This window comes from Syngnathus scovelli, chromosome 2, assembly GCF_024217435.2.
Source record: "Syngnathus scovelli strain Florida chromosome 2, RoL_Ssco_1.2, whole genome shotgun sequence".
Lineage (NCBI taxonomy): Eukaryota > Metazoa > Chordata > Actinopteri > Syngnathiformes > Syngnathidae > Syngnathus > Syngnathus scovelli.
Window position 1 is genome coordinate 6,898,934 of NC_090848.1, and position 14,770 is coordinate 6,913,703.

General features: G+C 41.4%; 2 protein-coding genes across 4 annotated transcripts; both read right to left on the bottom strand.

Annotated features, from left to right (window-relative positions):
- Positions 1 to 826: 826 nt before the first annotated feature.
- zgc:66479 (uncharacterized protein LOC327541 homolog) lies at positions 827 to 6,240 on the bottom strand. Its single transcript, XM_049753116.1, has 4 exons — positions 5,805 to 6,240; positions 4,588 to 5,039; positions 4,171 to 4,324; positions 827 to 2,298 (listed from the first exon to the last, which is right to left on the bottom strand). The coding sequence occupies exons 1-4, from the start codon at positions 6,081 to 6,083 to the stop codon at positions 1,936 to 1,938; spliced, it is 1,248 nt and encodes a 415-aa protein (XP_049609073.1). The 5' UTR covers positions 6,084 to 6,240; the 3' UTR covers positions 827 to 1,935.
- A 761-nt stretch (positions 6,241 to 7,001) lies between these two features.
- tp53inp2 (tumor protein p53 inducible nuclear protein 2) lies at positions 7,002 to 13,741 on the bottom strand. Of its 3 annotated transcripts, none has more exons than XM_068649688.1 (4): positions 13,465 to 13,741; positions 11,324 to 11,671; positions 10,230 to 10,791; positions 7,002 to 10,137 (listed from the first exon to the last, which is right to left on the bottom strand). In XM_068649688.1, the coding sequence occupies exons 2-4, from the start codon at positions 11,445 to 11,447 to the stop codon at positions 9,882 to 9,884; spliced, it is 942 nt and encodes a 313-aa protein (XP_068505789.1). In that variant the 5' UTR covers positions 11,448 to 11,671; positions 13,465 to 13,741; the 3' UTR covers positions 7,002 to 9,881. The 3 variants fall into 3 exon arrangements, with proteins under 3 accessions (XP_068505789.1, XP_049609075.1, XP_049609076.1); XM_049753118.1 differs by having other exon boundaries at positions 13,461 to 13,741; XM_049753119.2 differs by having other exon boundaries at positions 10,230 to 10,386; positions 13,461 to 13,738.
- Between the last annotated feature and the right edge of the window lie 1,029 nt (positions 13,742 to 14,770).

Below are 14,770 nucleotides of genomic sequence, written 5' to 3' on the forward strand. Positions count from 1 at the left end.
GGGTAGGGTAGGGTAGGGTAGGGTAGGGTAGGGTAGGGTAGGGTAGAGTAGAGTAGAGTAGAGTAGAGTAGAGTAGAGTAGAGTAGAGTAGAGTAGAGTAGAGTAGAGTAGAGTAGAGTAGAGTAGAGTAGAGTAGAGTAGAGTAGAGTAGAGTAGAGTAGAGTAGAGTAGAGTAGAGTAGAGTAGAGTAGAGTAGAGTAGAGTAGAGTAGAGTAGAGTAGAGTAGAGTAGAGTAGAGTAGAGTAGAGTAGAGTAGAGTAGAGTAGAGTAGAGTAGAGTAGAGTAGAGTAGAGTAGAGTAGAGTAGAGTAGAGTAGGAGCCGGGGAGCCAGATGGTGTTCCATTCCTTTCCACTCAGGGGCAATGTAGAGCTTCAGTACCAGATGGTGTTCCATTCCTTTCCACTCAGGGGCAATGTTAGCCCGGTGTAACTAAAAGACTAGCGTTTTGCGAACGAAGGTTACGAGACGGAACATAAGGAACGACTAGGTCGACGAGATATGAAGGCACTAAGCCATGCAGTGCTTTATAGGTTAGTAGAAGAACCTTGAAGTCACATCTTAAATGGACCGGGAGCCAATGTAATTTGGCTAATATTGGGGTAATGTGATCAAATTTTCTTGACCGTGAAAGCAGCCTCGCAGCGGCATTTTGCAGTAACTGTAGACTTTTGATACTGAAATTAAGTGTTAGTGTGAATAACTTCTTGTCTGTATATGCTCTGTGATTGGCTGGTGGACCAGTCCAGGATCTAACCTGCCTCTTGCCTAAAAGTCAGCTGGAATAGAACATGATCAACAAAACCAAAGTAAGTATTACACAGTCACTTTACAAAACTGAACATTTGAGTTTATTTTAAAGACCAGTTGAAATTGAACTTTATCTTAGTTTAGTTGAATCCTTGGTAAAATGTACAGCAATGCTTAAAAGGAATTATAGCACACCCGTGTCTATGAAACATGAATACATGATATTGTTTCAGAATATTTAACCCCCCCAAAAAAATCACAGCTTGTCCTGCATTGCATAGTTTTTGTCAAATTGTTTGAGCTCCAGTTGTTGCCTTGAGCATTTTTCTTTGTGTGTTACATTAGCACTGCTCATGCCAAAGCTGAATATTGCTAAAGCTCACATCAATTAGTTGTGCTTCCAATGTTTTTTTTTTCAATTACCTCAATACAATTACTGCAATTTGTTTGCAAATTTCTTGATCACAGAAGCTCAAATTACAGTAGCTAAATACAACCATAACAGTGCCGTAACAATGTGCAGTGTGTCTTTCAGTTGGTTTGCAGATCAATATAAATCACATTTGCATATTAATTACAGTACATAAGCAACACACAGAGAACACGTTCCCTGAGAAGCCCATTGTTGCCAGCTTGATTTGTTAGGTTAGTGCACAAAAATATACTTTTTTTTGTTTGTTTTCATAAAAAAAAAAAAAACAGTGGTAATTAATCACAACCGTACTGTAAATTGGTGGCAGTTTTGTCATTCTGCAAATATTGCAAACATCCTACTAACAATTGTAAATACTTCCTACATAAATGTAATCATTGAAGCCATTATTTCATTTCCAACCTCTACGGCTGGCTATTCTTCTTCCTTCGTTATTTTTCCCCTCACATACTTATAAAGCCTACATGGAAACAAGGAAACAATACGGCTTAGAGTTAACAATTATTTACAGTAATTTTAAGAAAATCTATTTTGTTGTGAAGTGCACAACCTAGATTTTGAAGGAGGTGAAACATACTCAGCTAAAAAACCAAGTGTTTAGACAATAAGGCTTTGGAGGCTTGTGAGGTTATTGACAGGTAAACGTGAAATCTTGTAATACGCCTTCTGGTCTGAATTCATCAACTGGAGAGAGCACTTGATGCATGCCGCTTCTCCTACTGCCTCACAAACCTTGCCTTCTGATGCATTCATCCTACACTTCAACTTCATTGCCAAATTCCTCTTCGTCTGATTCATCTTGTTCGGCATCAACTATGCTCTCATCATTATGATCATAATCATCATCTTCCAGTTTGGCATCACCATCGTCAAGCAGTAACTCATCTTCATCATTCAGAGTCCCCTCCAAACTTGGCTCCTCCTTTTCTGTCACAGTTTCCGGAGAGGTAAGGGATTGTTCCATCTGTTCAGTATCAGCGTCGTCATCTGAAACTTCCTGTACTGGCTCATCAGAGTCAGACTCTGCTGCTTCCGCCTCTGAAACTGCATCTTCTTCCTCAATAACACGAGCTGGAGTTCCCTCAGCTTGTTCCACGGTTTCAGCATGTCCTACCATCTTAAAGGAGACAACAAAACAAGAAGTGCTATCACATCCATATTCTCCAATGCATGCAACAGGGAAAACTACTTTGAAACACTAGTTGGAAACCCTAATCCTAGTTTTAAAACCTAGTTTGAAACCCTACCCTCAGTTTAAAACCCTAGTTGGAAACCCTAACCCTAGTTTGAGACCCTAGTTAGAAACCCCAATCTTAGTTAGAAACCCTAATCTTAGTTTGAAACCCTAGTTGGAAACCCTAAAACTAGTTGGAAACCCTAGTTGGAAACCCTAACCCTAGTTTTAAAACCTAACCCTAGTTTGAAACACTTAGTAGAAACCCTAATCCTAGTTCAAAACCCCAGATGGAAACCCTAACACTAGTTTGAAACTCTAGTTGGAAACCCTAAAACTAGTTTGAAACCCTAGGTAGAAACCCTAACCCTAGTTTGCAACACTTGGTAGAAACCCTAACCCTAGTTCAAAACCCTAGTTGGAAACCCTAACCACCACTTAGGTGCGGCGTTTTAGCCAGGCTGCTACAATGGTGTACAATTGAGCTAAGCTAATGTGGCACAATAAGAGCTATATAATGATGAATACTGCTTACATTCATACATTATTTAATAGCTGAAGCATTACTTTCAGCATAAATATAGCAGTCGGGTTGGGGCAGCGTAAGAGTGTGCGTGTCTGAGAGGAAGGGGACATAGTTGCGTAGTGGTCCATAACATTTTTTCCTTCGCAGACAATTGATTTAATTGCATGGCAACCATCCGTCACAATCCTGCCGTGATAACATATAATTGGGGTACGGAATTTGTGTGTGTGTGGTTTTTTTTTTTATAATCTCTGCGACTCGGTACTGAGTGGTCCGTACACTGGCTGCAGAACACTGAAGAACACTGTTCCCTAGTCGAGCTTTTTGCCTTGCAATGATGCTCTAAGTCTGTAAATGCAAAAAATAATGCATAAAATAAAATAAAATACAACCACCTTTTAAGACAACACTAAAAATACAAGCTGCTCAGACTCAAACAGAACTGTGAATCCATTACGGAATCTATGTCAGGCAATTAGTTGCTTCATTTACAGAGCTAAAAAGTTAATGAGGATTCCCTCTGGGCATGTAAGGAACAGAGAAGCAAAAAAGATGACATGCAAGGACATTCGGTCGCTCGATGGTGCGCCTAATTTGGGCAGGCAAGCACCCAAATTTTGTGACTGAAAAATATTACAGGTTGTACACACACAAAGTCTCCTTGTTTGTTATAAATATTGAAACTTGAACACAGGCAGCATTGCATTTGTTTGTTTCCTTTTCAAATAAGATTTGATTTTTTTTTTTTATTCTGGGCAGCATATGTTATAGATAAACCGCTATTTAATTACATAATTACTATTTAGGGCAATTTTGATTCATTTATTTATTTTTCCAAGAGCTGCTGTCGTCCATGTTCCTTCTCCAACACATTTGATTCAAATCTAACACATGCAGGAAAGCGGGCTTTAATGACCGGGTTTGACACCCCTGGTTTACCTAAACTAGAAACCAGCATTGCATTGTGGCCAAAGATAGAATCCTGGTTAGTTATTTCACCCTATACTGTTGAAATTAGAAAATGCTTATTGTGGTGGATGCTGCATGCTAGGGCTGGAAGCAATGACATCACACATTAGTTACCATGACAACAGTTCTTCATATTCTACTGCTTCCACTTATTTTTCTGTTTTCTTTTGGCAGTTGGTAAATACATTTGAAGCATTACTGATGGTGGCAATAATGCACATTATGAAAAAAAAGTGTGACTTTATAGCCCGAAAAATACAGTACATCCAAAGATTGCACTGTGTTATTATAACCACCATTAATCATTTCTTTACCATTACCTGATTAACCTGCCATTGTAGGTTGTCCAGCTGAGCCTTCAGTTCTGCATGACGGCTGTGGCTGGCTGAGTTCTGTTTCTGAATACTCATTCGAAGTGCACTGATCAGTTCCTCCATGTCGAGCTGCTCGGCGTGCTCATTCAACAGCAGCTCTCTGAGGACGAAGCATGACAATGCTTTTTGTTGGTTTTACTCCTGCGCTGGCTGCACAGTGAGATCATGCATAGTAAATCATGCTTATCAAATATTCAGCCTCTGTGTGTTCTTGCAATGTTGCAGTGGTCACGAGGCCTACCAATAGCAACTTAGCGCAACACAAAGCCGTGGCCGGCGGGGCTTTGACAAAAGCAAACATAATGTTATGGGTCAGAGGACAGGAGTTATTCCCACCCGGGACAAAAAGCTGCTTTCTCTAACCTGATAGTCGCCATCTCCGTCTGGTACGACTTCAGCTGCACCTCCAGTCCCGACAGCCGTGCAGTCTCCTGCTTCAGGTTATCCGTCAGAGTGGCAACATCATCCAAAATGGCTTCTGCTTCTTCCAGGCGCCCCATCACGGCTTGGACTTGCTTAGATAAGTCGGCGCTCGACGTAGCGAGGCCCTCAACCTGAAGCCCAATCTGCTCCAATTCCTCAGGTTTCTGAAGCCTCGCCTGCAGCTGGCTCATTTGCTCCACAGAGACAGTGGTCTGCTGGATCTCTGCCAGGCGGGATTTCATCTCCGTGTGGAGCGATAGCACCTGAGCAGGGAGATCCGACGTTTTCAGCTGCTCTGTGGTAGCCAAGGCCTCGTCCACTTGTTTCTGAGCCAACGCGTACGACTCTTCCAGAGCATTAATGCGACCTTCTACATCATCTGAAACACGCACCTGCAACGACAAGTGCGACAGGGATGTTGAGCCACTTGAGATCACAACCAACAGTCGGCTTGAGCTTGTTGGCTCCTTCTCATTCCAAAACATTACAGAATCCAAAGTGGCTGAGGGAGCTTTCAAGGACATTCCTGTACAGTAGAAGTGCCCACTCCATATGGCTTGAGTTATATATAAGGAGACTTTTTGAATATGATTAAACAAATTTGTCACAATTTACCCAAGGCTAAGGATTTAATTCATGCTCAACTAACGACAAGATCCCTTTGATTAGGTGCAAATGGTGACATTAATGCGCACAACACAATCAACATTTTATTCATTGTACACTGACAATAAAGATTCAAAATCTAATTATATTTACAAAATGGCCAGCAGACACAAAAACATAAATCAAATAGAGCATTTGCTCAAAGTCCCCAAATGCCAGTCCAATTCTAGTGGGTTAACCTTTCAAAGGGAGCTGGTAAACAGTGTGCCCTTGTGTTACGGTATCATCTAAACCACACACTATATTTAGCCTTGGGACTTTACGGATCCAGTTTGTGTATTATTAATAATATTATTTATATCAACTGCAGACTGTGGAGCCACATGTAAGATCAGACACTTTCCATAAGTGGAAGGTTATAAATGAATAGTAGCTACTGCTAGATAAAGGATATCAAGTCAGTAGGTCACGACAAAGCTTGCAAGCTGAAGCGCGCACTGCAGCCTCAACGTGCGGAGGAGCTAGTTGGTATTATACTATTAAGTTCTTACCTTATCACTAGTCTGTCGCATGGTCTCCTGTGACGCCTGGAGCTTCGCCACTTTCATTTGCATGCCCGTTATGGTGTCTGTCAAGTGCGTCAAAGTTTGGTGCTGCTGGTAATAGAACCATGCTCCCGTTGCAACACCGACTACAACGACGAGACATGCAAATAAAACAAGTGTGTAGCTATTCCCTCCGGTTCGAACTTCGGATTCCGGAATTTCACTTTTTCCATGGTCCTCTTCGTGTTTATGGTTGCTTTTTCCCTTGCGATGCTTGGCCGTCATTGTGCCTGCACAAAGGACACGATGTTCCAGGAGAGAGGCGTGGTGCGGACTGGGTGAGCGCACGTTGATGAGGCTGCTCCAATCTCAGCAGTGTAGGTCCATTCAAGAAGCGTCGCCGTCCCACTACCAGCTTCTGGGCGCTATTTTTTACTGCGGATGACATCGGAGCGGTGTGTGCGTGTGCGCGCGCGCGTGGTCTTGCAGCACGCAAACAGACACATGTTCATGACATGCACCTTTAACCCCCTTTCTTTACACGACAGCAATTTTTGTGCCTCTCACGTGTCCAATCTGGTCGGTACACAGATATTAAATGACATAAAAATGTTGGGCCACCAACCACATAGCGCGCACACCCAACATTTTTACATTACACTCTATTATAATAGAAAATATAGGGAAAGTATCAATATTTAACATCATAATGATTGTGACGAGTTGAGGAAGGAAAAGTCTAATAACAGTTCTAATTTCAAAATTTCAATTTTCATTTCTGAAACAAAAACAGAATGTTGTACAAAACAAGGTGAAAAATTGCTGATACGTATATTTGTTTGGGATTCCCGGAAGTTTTCACCGTCAGCAGGAGATGACGATGATAGCCACTTTCTAAAATTATATATATATGTTTATAAATGTTTTTATTGTTAACTCAGTTGATCACACTTTTTACTGGAGAAAAAATCCCTTGTTTTTTTCTGTGCCATTATTTTAGCAAATTTTGATACCCCTAACATGAAAAAGAGGATTGATTTTCTTATGCACACTTTTTTTATTATTAAATTCAGTTATTTAGTGTACGAAAATATTTCTAGTCTATATAATGTCTAAGCGAATAATAATAGGGCCGTTCATTTTATTCCGCCTTATAACACACATTGATCTGGCCTCATCTCACATAAAAATAATGACACAGGATTCAGGGGTTAACCTGAGCATTTATTGTGTTGTTTCGAGACTGACTAGGTGGGTTGGTACCTGTGTTTTCTGAATGGATGCTGGAATGCCCATCAGACCAACTTTGCATAGGTTTTGCCTGTCCGAGGACAACTTTCCATTTAAGTGATGACGGGGGGAAATCACAAAAACCATGCAGAAAAAAGTGAAAGGCACAATACCATATCAGATACACCACATGTTATGTGTCTAAATATTCATTTCATGGGGAGGTGTGTACTACTTGAGATGTAACATGAGCTAAAGCCCATGTGTTGGTAAGCTGCCATCATTTCAGGGCACAACATAAACATCAAACTCCCCAGACATTCATTGTTTTTCATTTAAAACACTCGAGCTCTAATTACTATACAGAAAAATACAAGCATATTCTGTCTTATTATGATACATATACATGATTTGATTTCTTGAAATATAAACGAGCTCCTGCCTCATTGTTGTTTACCTGTCTATTTCTTCTCATCAAAGATGTTCAACACAGTATGACCACTCCCTCTCCACATTGTTGGATGACTTTTACTCTGAACACACTTTTCAATGCTTACACACAACACACGGAGCACGTCTTCTTCTTACATGACAACAGAGGTGAGGAAAACCAAAAAATAAACTGTTTTGCAGACACGTAGCTTGATCTTTGCATGCACATACACACACACACAATCTCACACACGTAGATCTGTGATCTATCAAGAATTCGGTGTGTCATTTCATACCCTGCACAACATGAATATAGTAAACGGGTTAGGGGGCTCATACATCATAAATTAATAGAAACCTAAATAAACAAAGATTTTTACTAGATTATTTACTTGAACAAAACAAATTTGGTATGCAATTAAAATTAAAAAAAAAGACTTGAATTCATGTTTTAAAAACACTTATTCTGTTTTCAAAGATTGTGAAAGCATCGCCATATTGCAGCTACGTCAATACCCTCTCAAAAGTCCAAGCAGGCCCTTTGCTGTGATTTTCATTGTGCTCCTTCGTGAGATACAACTCATCCATTTTTATCAGGAGCATCAAAGTGATGCAGAGGATTCATCTCAATCCCTTTGAACTCAACAGTGAGGACTCAGGCCAGAGATGGGAAAACCAGGTCCAGAAAGTAAAAACCCTGCCATAGATGATTCTACTTAAATCAGTAGGCCAACGAGCTTGTTTACAAGTCAGTTAAGTCAAAGGACCTGTGACTAAACTTCAAATGTGGCAGGCAGGGTTTTTACTTTCTGTACATGGATTTTCCATCTGTAACTCAGGTCTTGAGAGGTTTTGACATCTAACAGAGCACTAGAAATGTTCTTTAAATATTTACAAGTGTAATAAAGGACTACCATAATAAACTTTTTTTGGGGGGAGGGGAGAGGTCAAGAGAAATGGTCACAAATGAAAAACACAAGCGCACAGCACACCACTAAAACTTTTGACTCACAAAAATGAATGACAGTGCAAATGTACATCCATGTCTCCAATAATATACAAACATTAGTTTACACTTCAGCACCATTGTTTAATATTGTTGAATACATATCATTAAGCTGAACCTCTAAGTGAATAATGTTAGCGTTTGGTGTGCATATGATAAACAGCGCGTGTTGATGGTCAAAATTTAAGATGAAGAAAAAAAATGCTTAATTAGGAGTCATTGTTTAAAAAAAATCTGGATAATGAATGTAACCATCACACTTGTCATTTTTTGTTTCGTGAAAAGTGGAGAATCACGGCACACACTGTGGCTGGTGTGTGCTGGGCGCATTGCTTCGGCTGGCACAATTGACAAAATTGAAAGGTCATTATCATGCTGTGTGCCTTCTGCATACAACTTTTAATGCATTGACCTTGTCGTCGTGAACAGATTGATATTGGTGGAACCATGCAATGACTGGAAAACCAACAAAACAAATTAAAGAGCTATACCATCAGAACCGCTCTACTCAGTATATATCATGTGACCGAAGCAGATGGCCTGTTTCTTGAATTTTGCATTCATGGACCTTCCAATACTTTTCTATTAAAAGGCTAACTTACTTATTCTGAATGTTCTTTAATTGATGCTGGGCAACGCAGGCCGCTGTCATGGGTCACTTTGCATTAAGCTGTTTTTCTTAATCACATTCATTGCGTCTAAGTCACGCATCATTTCATTTACTCTTTAGTCTGTTTTGTTCTCACGTTCCCACAATCGCCTACTTGCTCTCATGCTTCGCGAAGTGAAATGTGCAAATCACACAATGTTTAGCTCCTGTGTTAAAATTGTTTGCTCCAATGCAAATTTTTATTGTGCTTTTCAACCCGCAATCATCACACTGTATACCCATCCTCTTTTTTTTTCAGGACAAAAGTAAAGTTTCATGTGAATATATTAACTTCACATAAAGCTGCGAGGAAATGATGAGCTGCTTTCTCTGCAAATATAGTTTAGCCGTGTGGCAGTCATGCAAAGTTCCCACAATTTTTTTTTCTGTTCAGTCAGATAAGATCGTGTAATAATGTTAAATGAGTCATGAAGTTCATCTCAAAGTTGTTTCTCAAACACACCTTGGGAAAATGTCCAAGACATTTAGCTAAAAAGAGAAAATAAATAGAACTATACTTATTTGAACTTTTAGGAATATTTTGTTGCTTCTTTTTTGGACATTGCAGCAAAGTTCTATTCAAATCCACTCTGAGGGCTTAACTGCAAAACAGGGAGAATCCAATTAGTTTAACGTGTAATACCAACTCAATTAGCCAGAATGTGCTGAAAAGAAATCAGATGCTTGAATGCACTGAATGCGTAAAAAGTTGACTATGCTCTTTTACTGCCCTCAGAGTAAATGATGCCACCGGTTTGTCGGTAGTCTAGTGGCAGAAGTTACGCTTGCTAGGCTGGTGCAGGAAGGCGTTTCGAACATGACTGGCGTGGCGGGGAATCTGCTCCCTGGTGCGGTTTTGGCGTTGAATGCGGTTACGGCTCAGGTGGCGCCTCTCCATGCGAGCTTTGCTACGCTGCACTCTGGCCACGTGAGCGACCTTAGGTTGGACATAAGGTCCGAAACTTCCCCTGAATGGCCCGGCGGTGTGGGCAGCTGGAGCAGCGGTCGGCTCAGCCACTCTGCTGCAGGAGCAGAGACAAAACAAACTGTGATTGTTGCGCCGCTCGTGATGATGCTAAAATCAAAAAAATCAAGTGTTTTGTGAGTTTCTCACCTCACGCTACTCGCCATGCTCACAATGCTTTCCTCGCCCACCGCGGAGAGGTTAGCATTGGAGACCATGGAGATGTTGCTCGGCAAGACATACACAGACATGCTGGGATGCTCGATGAGCAGGTCCTCCATGGGGCTCGCCTCAGCCGTGGCTCCTTCTGCAGTAAAACAGGGGGGAGGGGTGACAAACCAGCTCTCATCCATGCAGCCTCTCTCTGAGCCTGCCCTGCTGCTAGCCTCACTGGCCCCGCACTCGCTCCCAGCGGGAGAAGTCGACTGAGAAGCAGAGGAGGCTGCGGGTCGTCTGGCCCGTCTTGACAATGTAGTGACACCCATGCTTGATGGGTTCGAACTCGCCGAGGAGTCTGGCCTTAATATTGCCCCTTGCGCCCTGCCAGTACGTGGCCTTCTTCGATGGATTGGTGGGCGGGGAATAGAAGTTAAGCATTCAGTCCGCGTTTGAGTGTCGTCAAGGTTTGATCGGTTGCTGTCTGGGATTGGCTGTGAAAAAGTGAGTTGGGCCTGTGTCTCAACGTCAGTTTGCACCATGCTGCCCGACTCATCTATGGTACGAATGATATCAAGGATGCCAATAAGTCGGAAGGGGGAGGATATGATCCAAATGTTGTAGACGTTCCAAATGTCATGCAGGTAGAAGGGATCATTTTGTGGCCATCACATACGCACGCGCACGCATACCAGTGTGGGGGACGTGAAGGTGTATACAAAAAAATCGAAGGGGGAAGGGGGGAAGAAGAGGGGGCAAGGAGACACAAAACATAAAAGAGTCACATCATTAATTGTGTTGACCCTCTTGAGTTTTAAATGTTTCTCCTATTTTTCGTTGTTGGATTGGCTTGCGAGTACACACTTTTTTATTTTTAACAATCCACTTGATAATGATTGTCATCATGAACAAGCAAGGTGAGGTTTATGTTGCCTTCTGGACCTGCACCTCATTAATTCCTGACTACATGCTCGCAAGTGGGGACAGTGCTCACTCTTTAAATTTAATTTCCATAGTTTTCAAAGTCAGTCGTCATGATATTTAACTTTGGAAAACTATTATCCATTCAAACTACAGATGAGACTCACCAGGCAGGTTGACAAGCATCCATCCATCTTCGTCGGCCTCTGTCACACAGGGATTAGGTCCCTTGAGCTCAGCTGCCACTTCTTCTACCTCACCAAAAAGTAAGTTGCTCAGACGTTGAAACATGGCTGCTTGGCCTTAAGGTTTTGAAGACTTGATGCGCACACACACACACAAAAAAAAAGCTGTAGCTGCCCGTGAATGGTATTTGTTTTCAGGTAAGCTGTGTATTATTATAATTATTTGATTTTGCTTTGACTCAGAGCCCTTTGCTGGATCTTGGTTTGGACAAGCGGAGGGTGGGCTTCAGTAGTGCAAATATAAGGTTTCACTTGGTTTGGAGCAAAGGCCTGAAAGAGAGCAAACAGATAATGATGTTAGAAAATTGTGTTCTTCACTGGTAGCACCACTACATATATACTATGTGCCCTTTAAAAGTACATTCCTTGTTAAGTAGAGCGTGACACTCAAGTTTGCTCAGCAGAATTGTCATATATTGGAATTTGGTCCACAAATGAGGTGTAGCTTTTGTTTGCAAGGTCGCCCTGGTTTATTTGAATACAATATATAAAAAATTATGACATATGCATTATACCGCAAACACACAGAAAATACACATGTACAGAACATTCAAAGAAAAGGAGACAATCACTGGAGAAAGTACTAGGGCAAGGGATAAGGCCTGGCCTAATGCATAACAATGATGTAATAATGTCCGAGGTTAAAAGTTTGCTGACATGAGTGCAGGTGCATAAGATATGATGTTCTGTCCTTATTTGGAGAACATAATGGTAGAAATGAACTTTAGAGGAGTGTATACAAATCACAGAGCTTTTAAACCAGTGTTTTTAAGGGCGTACAATTTGGTAGACCATTAGAACACTGGCAGGATGATTGCAGGAAATGGGCCTTTATACACCTATGCAGATATAGCATTAAAAACCAGACGTTTGCAGCTAGGGTAGTCATTTACCACAGCGATTTTGTTTGAAAAATAAAATTTAAAAATAAAGTGTGTTTTGTAAACATCACTTGGGAGTGGCAATAAAATGCTAAAAGCCTCTTTTTTGAAAAGTTTAGTCACTGTCAAGCTGTTAGTTGAATTTAGTTCACTACCACCATACAAGTTTTGCAATTATATTAATATTATTATGAATCTCTATTATTCTATTCATTTATTTATTTATTTTACCCCAAAAAATGACATGTGGGACTTGAGCACAAACGTTTGGCCACTGCTACTCTAGTTCTTGAAAGTCAGGGTTTTTGCACTTCTATTTTACGAGTGAAACAACACAATTGCACATTGATTTTTCCCAACAGGATCCTTGTATAACAGATGGTGTCCCTTTCCCTGTAAGGGGCGGAGCTTCTATAGTGGGCGTGATCAGAGAATGAAAACAAGATACTCTGACGTCACTGCTACGTCACGGAGCCGCAGAAACAAGTCCGAACGCAAACCAAGCGAAATTGTTGGCTATGTTCACAGTGACAACGCTCGAAATTAGTCCCTCAACATTCATGATCGTGGTAATGTTCAAAATGCCGTCTACCATTTAAGATAAAAGCATTAAATGACCGGCGGTGTTTCGTAAAGCCATCGCCTCGGTTGTTGCGTAAAAGCAGTAAAACCCGACGGCATAATGCAGAGCCAGTCGGCTAGCGGAAGACTTTGTGTCGGTTATGGTATCCAGGTTACGGATGAATTATCCGTGTAAGCCCTCCAGCTGTAGGGTCAAAGCAATGACAGTCGCGGCATATCAGCGACGCGGCTCTCGCAAGAAGACGTCGACCGACGCTGACGATAGCGCAGACAGCAAAATAACAGCAATGTTGATTGAGAACCTTAATGTCCGCCTCTCGAAAAACATTAACATCCCCCATCGAGCATTTGGTGCAGTTTGCACAACAGCGACTGCACAATGCAGATTGGTGTCATCTTCCGAGTAAAGGGCGTCGCAAATCACCCCAAAAAAGCTTTGAGTCACACACGACATTGAACATTTTAGACTGTGCAAGTAGAAGATGACGATACGCAATGGAATTTTTCCAAAACGACGGTTGACATTTCATCTTAATAGCTGTCATTTAATTAAGCAGAGTCTATGACGAACACAAAAAGCAAGAAAAGCTGCTTACCTGCCTTTGCAATATTATTCAAGTTGTAAACGAGCTCACACACAGTAGGAACGACAGTTCTTAAAGCATAGCTTTAGGTAGCCTTTAAGCGAGGTAGTTAAAACATCATCATATAAAAATAAAAGGCTTTCTTCTCAGAAGAAGGGCTTCGTGTAAAATATTACACCGATGTTTCAGATCATAACATCTGCAGCTTTTCAAGCCTCTGCTATCGTTTCTCCTTCTGTTTATTGCTGCCTCCAGCTGATCCTCAGATCAGTATGTAGAACGTACAAAACAGCTGATTGTGAGATCACAATACACAGAGACACGCCTTTGCTCCGCCTACTTAAAACCTGCGGGCCAATCAGAATCGGACACAAGCACAAGCTCAAACTGTGGGAAACGGGAAGGGTGGGGCCTGGGCCACTGAGGCCAACCCGAAACCAGAGAGAAACGAAGGACACTCTGATGGCTGATCTCTGATCAGCAGCTGACATCCTGTGGCCTGTTTAGAACACAAAACTGGGGGATGGTAAACTGACTCTGAGTCTGTACTTACGCCGTCTGTATGAGGGCCCGTGAGTGACATAATTCACGATGACCTCGCATACATTATAGAAACGTTGCTTATGACATACACAAGTGTAACGCTATAACACACTACTGAAAGACTCATACGCAACGAATAACGTATCATATTCATTATGGATTTTATTTCACACACATACACAAGCTCATACAGTGGTAAAACGCTTTCATATACAGTAATCCCTCGTTTATCGCGGATAATTGGTTCCAAAAACCACCCGCGATAAGTGAAATCCGCAAAGTACGGTCACCAACAAGAAGTACTGGGCAGGCTCACGAGTTAGCGGAAAGATGCTAATTCGCGATCGTGCTAACACGTGAAAACGGACTTCTAAAGGAATGTAAATGAACATTTTGAGCAATACTACATTGTCCTAAAGGTTAGACACATGTTTCCTCAATTTAGAAGTTTATTTTGACTTTGAAATGTTTTTTTAATTTGGGGGGAAAAAAATCCGCGATGTAGTGAAGCCGGGATCACTGTTTACGACTATTATTCCTTAGCTCACGTAAGTGAGGTAATGCCAAATTACTGTCTGTATTCCCTGGATGCACCTTGTAGTTGATTATGAAGATAAAGTTGCTTTTTATATCTTTAGGTATTATATGTAGGCCACCCAAAATATAATAAACAAACAAGATTAGCCCATCTATGCTGTTGTCACATAAAAATCTGTTCGTAAACAAACCTTTTTATCTCCGCCTTGACCTCCCTCTTGGTGATGTGGACCTCCACGTGC

Bases quoted from the DNA above. Each gene is read 5' to 3' on its own strand.
- zgc:66479 (XM_049753116.1), bottom strand. From the start codon at position 6,083: ATGACGGCCAAGCATCGCAAGGGAAAAAGCAACCATAAACACGAAGAG. The intron at 4,325-4,587 runs GTTAGAGAAAGC...CTTCGTCCTCAG, and splicing joins ACGGAGATGGCGACTATCAG to AGAGCTGCTGTTGAATGAGC. The intron at 2,299-4,170 runs GTAATGGTAAAG...GTCTCCTTTAAG, and splicing joins TACAATGGCAGGTTAATCAG to ATGGTAGGACATGCTGAAAC.
- tp53inp2 (XM_068649688.1), bottom strand. From the start codon at position 11,447: ATGTTTCAACGTCTGAGCAACTTACTTTTTGGTGAGGTAGAAGAAGTG. The intron at 10,792-11,323 runs GTGAGTCTCATC...TTCGTACCATAG, and splicing joins GATGCTTGTCAACCTGCCTG to ATGAGTCGGGCAGCATGGTG. The intron at 10,138-10,229 runs GTGAGAAACTCA...CTGCTCCTGCAG, and splicing joins AGCATGGCGAGTAGCGTGAG to CAGAGTGGCTGAGCCGACCG.